The 7,995-nt window shown below is 40.4% G+C and overlaps 1 protein-coding gene across 1 annotated transcript in view; it reads right to left on the bottom strand.

The window, feature by feature from the left end:
- The window catches only part of LOC121386177 (techylectin-5A-like), a 7,336-nt gene extending 4,224 nt beyond the window's left edge, over positions 1-3,112 (bottom strand). Inside the window, exon 1 of the mRNA XM_041516988.1 lies at positions 2,688-3,112. Within this exon, the coding sequence (XP_041372922.1) occupies positions 2,688-2,769 (82 nt within the window). The 5' untranslated portion in view covers positions 2,770-3,112. The remainder of the gene's footprint in view (positions 1-2,687) is intronic.
- Between the last annotated feature and the right edge of the window lie 4,883 nt (positions 3,113-7,995).

The raw sequence follows: 7,995 nt of genomic DNA, 5'->3' as shown, positions 1-7,995 counted from the left end.
CCTACCAGCCTGTAGACCGATGGCCTAACCACGACGCCACCGATACCGGTGTGTTGTTCATTGGATGCACGACGGTCATATATACTCTTCATAATAATAGGGGAACTCTAATAAGAATTTACAATTGCCAAAATTGTAAGGTATATTAGCTGTGGGGAATGGTTATATGATAGTAGTGAATTAATTGGGTAAACATTACAACCGGTAGTCCAGTATTACAGTAGGTTTTATAACCACCAAAGATCTTGAAGGATGATTGGGGTCAGAAGTGAAATTTGAAAGTTGACGGGTTTTTTTGTAATTAAATCGCAAATTCAAACAATAAAAATGACTAAAAACAAAACAATAACAACTGCATGGATCAACAGAATGAAAAAGATTGACAGAAATAATGTTCCACAGTGATTAATCGACCTTCCTGGAAATTGTCAAAATCAAGAATGACACCCCACGCACGTGTACGGGGCAACTGCGTGATGCATGTGCAAACTATGGAATGTGTGTTTCGGTGTGTTGATAAACAGACCTGAACATTCTTTACTAGGATGTCTGTGGTCATAACGTATGTTCGGTCTAATAGTTGATATTAACATTAATACTTCAGGTTCCCCTACTTTGTTTTGAAGAGTATATGTTGATTTTGATTGTTTTATTGATGTTAATGTTGTGACATGTTTGACAGTTGTGTTAGTAACTAAGCAGATGGGTTTTTTCCGTTTCACGAGAGACATCTTATAAGTACTGCTTGATCTTTTAACAAAGATTTTTGGGTGATACGCGCCCATGTCCGATAGGACATGTAGAATGGAGAACCTCTTGTTCTACAGGACAAGTTGATGTTGAGAGTAATCGAAGAACCTTGACGAGCGAATGTTTTGATTATCTCGTTAAACAGTCGTCAATCAGTCAATGTTCACGGTATTGTCGAGTTGATACACTCATACAGACGTCAATAAGCGCTCCAGTAAAAGCAAATTCGTGTTTCCTTTTTAAAATAATATGTTCGGTCTCAACCTGTACGATCTGGTTCAACTTCTTGTGGAAGAGTGGCAGACCATTCCCAAAGACTCCTTCAGACATCTGGATCCTGTTCCACGAAGCGATCTTAGCTCTAAGATTACCTTAAGTGCATAACTACCTAATGAGCACATGTTGATATTCGAGCTAAGGTCGCTTCCTGCAACGGGGCACTGATCAACATCACTGGGACAACGACGTGTTGAATGTCTTCGCGTCAGGGATGGAAGAATGAATGAATGAATGAATGTTTAATGACACCTCAGCACGAAAAATACATCGGTTATTGGGTGTCAAATAGAGATTATTATACGAGCTTGTGTGTCGTACTGATTTTACGAAACGAGTGTCAGGATTTTTGTATTTCCCGAGCGAGAGTGAGGTTAATACAGGAATCCTGACACGAGTTTCGTCAAATCAGTACGACTCACACGCGAGTGTAATAATTTCTTTATTATCCATATTAGTGTTCTTGTTTTCTTTACGAATAACAAGACCCAACTGAAAATGTTTCAGCCACAACTAGAAGGAGACGACGAAATGACGTCATATTTCAAATGCACAGTCTGAGCTAGGACTGGAGAAGCAACGTCATGTTATGACGTCGCTTCCCAAAATTACGTCATTACACTTGTTATTACACGTGTGCTTCGTATGATTATTATTAAATCGGTTATATGAACCATGTGGATAATAAACTATGGTATTGCAAACAAATAAAGTGATGATCAACATCAATATAAAAATTCAAGATTTAAATAAAAACAGTGTAAAGAACTGTGCAAAAATACAAATATCACAGATAGATACGGACTTTTATTCAAAATTTCAAATTGTGCTGTATTGGCCATTCTCAAAGAGAATGTTACACCCCTGCACCACGGTGAGGTTACAGCACGCGCAGGGGCGCCAGGAATGGATTCACGCGCTATTAAACAAACGTGCTAGTGTGTAAACTCCATGTTTGACCCCCTCCAACTTTGACAGCATGTCACGTGACTCACTTGTAAACCATGACGTTTATTTATGGTTTTCTGTAAATATGGAACAATAAAAAATTTTTTTTATGTAGTTGACATCATCAATCTAATTCAGCCTGAAACTGATTTGGTTATTACATTTTGACAATTAAATTATTTTAATTTGTATGGAATGACCGTAAATTTTCTTGTAAAAACCCTGAAAGAACCCCCCCCCCCCCCCCCCCATCCCCATCTCTTTCTTAAACCAATAACAATCAATAACCACATGAAAAAGTCTGTTTTGTTTAACACTAGAGCACATTGATTTATTAATCATCGGCTAATGGATGTCAAACATTTTGTGAATTAGTGAAATAGTATTAGAGAGGAAACCCGCTACATTTTTTTTTCATTAGTAGCAAGGTATCTTTTGTATGCACCAACCAGTACCATTTCCATAGACAGGATAACACATACCACGTCCTTAGAGGTACTAATCGTGGTGCACTGGCTTGAGCGAGATATAGCCCAATGTGCCCACCGACGTGGATCGATCCCAGACCAAACACGCATCAAGCGAACGCTTTAGCACTGGGCTAGATCCAGCTGACAATAACCACATAAATATCAGTCGGTCTCAACGGTAAACACCTTTTGGTATTCGCGTGTTTTGGCTTGGGCATAAAACTTCAAATAAACCTGACTTACCAAACCAAAATTCTCTTTCCAGATCTCCAAATCCGTCTCTGTAGTAATTCCAATCTCTGTAAAAGTTTTCCGACCCATCCATCCGACGTTGAATGATCTGTGGACAGAAGAGATGGCAACGACGAATAAAAACATGGTCCCTCAACAGATCAAGCCCCTTTAAGGGCTAAAAGCTAGGGGACAACAACGGGAGGCTAACAAAGACGGTCACCAATACGCTAATAGTAAGGGCAGGGCCCATATTTTCGAAGCAATCTTAGCCTACGAAATCGTAAAATAATCGTAAGCTATGACGTCACTATGGCGTGTGCTGTTGTGACGTCACACCCTACGATGGTTTTACGATTTCGTAGGGCTAAGATGGCTTCGAAAATATGGTTCCTGGTCTATAGGGGATATCGATTTCACTATTGCATCATCCAAGATGGCCGCCAAACTACGCAGAAGGGGGATGATGCAAGATGACGAAATCGCTGACGTCTCTAGGCTCCGCCTCTGGAAGGGTGTGTACACGCTCATTTTATGAACTGGTGCAACACTGACGTCACTAGGTCCCGTCTCCAGAAGGATGTGTACACGTTTATTTTAAGAACTGGTATAATACTGACGTCATTCTTACAGTGTACATTACAGTTTTTATTTTAAGAACTGATGTAATGATCAATACAGTATTTTGTCCAAATGTGTATTTGAAAGAAAGAAAGAAATGTTTTATTTAACGACGCACTCAACACATTGTATTTACGGTTATATGGCGTGAGACATATGGTTAAGGACAACACAGATTTTGAGAGGAAACCCGCTGTCGCCACTACATGGGCTACTCTTCCGATTAGCAGCAAGGGATCTTTTATTTGCGCTTCCCACAGGCAGGATAGCACAAACCATGGCCTTTGTTGAACCAGTTATGGATCACTGGTCGGTGCAAGTGGTTTACACCTACCCATTGAGCTTTGCGGAACACTCACTCAGGATTTGGAGTCGGTATTTGGATTAAAAATCCCATGCCTCGACTGGGATCCCAACCCAGTACCTACCAGCCTGTAGACCGATGGCCTAACCACGACGCCACCGGCTGCTGGTGCTCCCTTACACTTGCCAGCGCGGGTGGTCCCCTGTTCCACCCAACCAAACCCTTTTCCTGTCCTGAACGGAGGAGCCCAGGAAAGGCGTGCGCTACATCAGCTTGTTCTGAATGTGCATGTAAAACCCTATGACCTGACTCGACCTGAAATTAACGACGCGGACAACCCACAAAGTCCATCTTCTAAATCAGGTCTAACATGAACGAAAACAAGTTCACCTGTGTGGTTAATGAATCACTCAATCAACCATTAGACTGGTGCTTACACCCACTTAAGGTTCAAGCACGACTGCCTTGGGCACATTATCCGAGATTTATGGCTTATGGCTACAAAACATTACGATGTTCAGAATTGTATAGTGACACCCACATTATACTAATAAAAAAAAATGTAAGTGAATTGTAATTTTAATAATGAAAACAATATTTGTGGAAAACCTTTTTAAAATAGGTATAAACTCACGATAGTGTTTTTCCGCTAACAACGAACTTCACTGAAACACGGAAATTACCGAGTGTACCGGTACAGGAAGGGTGTATCGTAAATAGAGAATAATACATTAGTGTCCGTTAGATACCATTTATCTCACAACGAGTTGTTTTAAAATGTATCTAACGAGCGAAAACGAGTTTAATACGTTTTTAAACAATGAGTTGTATTATTCTATTTCTTACATATCAAAAAACCCAAGTTGTAAGCAGATTTTAACAGCCAAACTTACACGTCACAGACAAAGGAAGGAAATGTTTTATTTAACGACGCACTCAACATATTTTATTTAAGGTTATATGGCGTCAGACATATGGTTAAGGACCACACAGATATAAAGACGAAACCCGTTGTCGCTATTACATAAGCTACTCTTTTCGATTAGCAGCTAGGGATCTTTTATATGCACCATCCCACAGACAGGATAGTACATATAACGAGAAATAGCTCAATGAGGCCACCGACGGGAATCGATCCTAAACCGACCGCGCATCCAGCAAGCGCTTTACCACTGGGCTACGTCCCGGCCTCCTATCGTAAATATAGAATAATACATGAGTGGCCGCTAGAAACAATTTATTTTACAACGAGTTGTTTTATAATGTCTCTAACGAGCGAAAGCGAGTTTGATACGTTTTTAAACAACGAGTTGTAAGATAAATGGTATCTAACGGACACGAATGTATTATTTTATTTCTTACATATCTACAAAAACCAAGTTTTAAGCAAACTTTAGCATCTTTTTCGACTCAAAGTTAATTTACAGCCAAGGTTGCACTTGTAGCTGACTTACGCGCTACAGACGAATGATTGTCAGTTTAAATGTACGTCACAGTGTCATCGATTTCGATCGTGCTGTTTTTTTTATCATTGGATGTATGGCATTGGTGACCCGGGCCGTATTCCACGAAACGATCTTAGTACTAAGATCACCTTAAGCGCATAACTACCTTATACACTTACGGTGATCTTAGGGCTAAGATCGCTACGTGGAACGAGGTCCTGGTCATCACCTAAGAGCAGCCAGTCGTATGTCTTGAAATTGTTAACACACATACATGTGTAAACAACTATGTGTTACCAAAAATAACACACGATGTTCTCACCAATGGGTGTGTAAGAATATGTATCATTTAACCTTTGAACCGTGATATACCACTCATACTTACCAACCAGGCTTCATACTGCGACCCAATTTCACAGTAGACTTTCATTGGACCACCGCGGTCACGTGGAGTAATGTAATAGGCACCACTCCTGTGGCCGCTTGTCATTACGTCATAGCAGTCCGACAAAACGTTAGAGACGATTTCTGAAATGTACATTGCGACTTTCAATTTTCTATTGATTGATTTTATTACTAGTATTTATTTATTTATATTATTTTAGGTTATTTATTTAAATATTATTTCTCAGTATATGTCTTATATTCACACACGCACATGTGTCCATCTTGGCCTTAAATTGTCTTTATATATATATTTCTGTGTCTTTACCAGTCTGGGTTTTTCTTCATTTCTTGTCTCCTCTCCATTACACTTTACCTTGCCTCCTCCCCTCACACACACTCTCTCTCTCTCTCTCTCTCTCTCTCTCTCTCTCTCTCTCTCTCTCTCTCTCTCTCTCTCTCTCTCTCTCTCCGAGAGAGATACATTGAGAGAGAGAGAGAGAGAGAGAGAGAGAGAGAGAGAGAGAGAGAGAGAGAGATTGAGAGAGAATTAGAGTGAGACAAACGGAGACATTGACAATACTGTTTAACGACACTGGCATATGCTACTATGAGAGAGAGAGAGAGAGAGAGAGAGAGAGAGAGAGAGAGAGAGAGAGAGAGAGAGAGAGAGAGAGAGAGAGAGAGACGAGGACGAGCAGAAGGCTATGCGTGTATGATTAGCTTGTATTGTACGAGTAATGATATAAATATTAGGCTGTATTACCGTATTTTAGGCTGTATTACTGTGTTTTAGGCTGTATTCCTATGTTTTAGGCTGTATTACTCTGTTTTAGGCTGTATTACCGTGTTTTAGGCTGTATTACCGTATTTTAGGCTATATTACCGTGTTTTTGTCTTACCGTAAGCTTGTACCCCATGTTGCTGTTTAAACGACAGCGTGTTGAAGCTGACGTCGTACAATGAACACAGACTGGCGTTGTCATCGTAGAAGAAGCCAAAACACGCCGCAACATTGCGACATTGTCGTGCACACTGTACCACGTTCACAACGTCACACGACGACAGTGGAGGATCTGTCGGCTTTAAGTCGGCAAACAAAGGCACGAGACGGAATAGTTTATTAACCCTACTTCCGCTAACTGCATAGAAACACATAACCAACACACAGAAACCCACCATCGTCATGGGTTTTTTTCAGTTTATGTGTAAATATTCCTTCAGTTTTCCGAAACTATATACTTCACATTTTGTCGTTAAACTGTAAAAGTTTTGGTGGTCTTTTTCTTTTCTTCGAATTTACTTAAGTAAAACGCATTGCTTGTTCTCGCAAATAAACTGTAAGAAAAAAAGTGTTCTCTGTTTTTCTTTTCGAATTTGTATCTAATAATTCCTTCAATTTCCGAGAACGCAAGTTCGTCATCAACTAACGATTGAATGAATTGTATTTGCCAGATGACAGAAAATAAATCTGACTTTGAGCTGGGGTCATATTGATTGTTATCGTCTGCTTTTGACAAATATCAGAAATCAATTATATCGTGTCCTTGTTCGATTTTGTGTTAATAAAGGTTCAATAAATAAACATTAGCGTAACTCTTAATAACATTATATCACCATCGTGGTATCCACAACACACTGGTCAGCCGGTATATATCGATACGTATTAACACAACACACTGGTCAGCCGGTATATATCGATACGTATTAAACCAGTGTTTGTGAGTCTTCCTTTTGATGCATACACAAGCCATTGGGAGTGGTCCCATGATACACACACAAATATACGCACACATACGCACACGCACGCACACACACACATACATACACACACCACACACACACACACATACATACATATATACACACACAAAGATACGCACACACACATACATACACACAACCACAGACAGACAGACACACACAGTGACACACACACAGACAGCGATACACACACAGAGACACACACGCAGACACACACATACTGAGATACACACACAGACACACACACAGACACACACACAACCATAGACTCACACAGATACACACATACACACACACAACCACATACACACACACACACACAACCACAGACATACACACACGCAACTACAGACACACACACAGACACACACATATACACACAGACACACACACAACCACATACACGCAGACACACACACACACACACACACAGACACACACACAGCCACACTCACACATTCACACACATAGACACACGCAGACACACACACACACGACTACAGACACACAGACACACACACACATATACACACACTCACACACACAGACATACACACACAACCACAGACACACAGACTGAGATACACACACAGACACACACAACCACAGACACACACCAAGCCTTGAAATAAGCGGCCGGTCACGGTCATTGTCCGGTACAAATTTGTAACTTGTCAGTAACAATGTCGATTGCGCCGGTCATCATGTCCGAAGCTCGCGTTGTAGTAAAAGTCGGCTGTTTTGGAGTCGAATACACTTAATGCACCGATTAAAAACAATATTGATTACGAATGAAAAAACA

This window comes from Gigantopelta aegis, chromosome 12, assembly GCF_016097555.1.
Source record: "Gigantopelta aegis isolate Gae_Host chromosome 12, Gae_host_genome, whole genome shotgun sequence".
In the NCBI taxonomy this organism is placed as follows: domain Eukaryota; kingdom Metazoa; phylum Mollusca; class Gastropoda; order Neomphalida; family Peltospiridae; genus Gigantopelta; species Gigantopelta aegis.
Note: the sequence above shows the minus strand (reverse complement) of the source record. Positions and strands in the feature narration are given on the sequence as shown.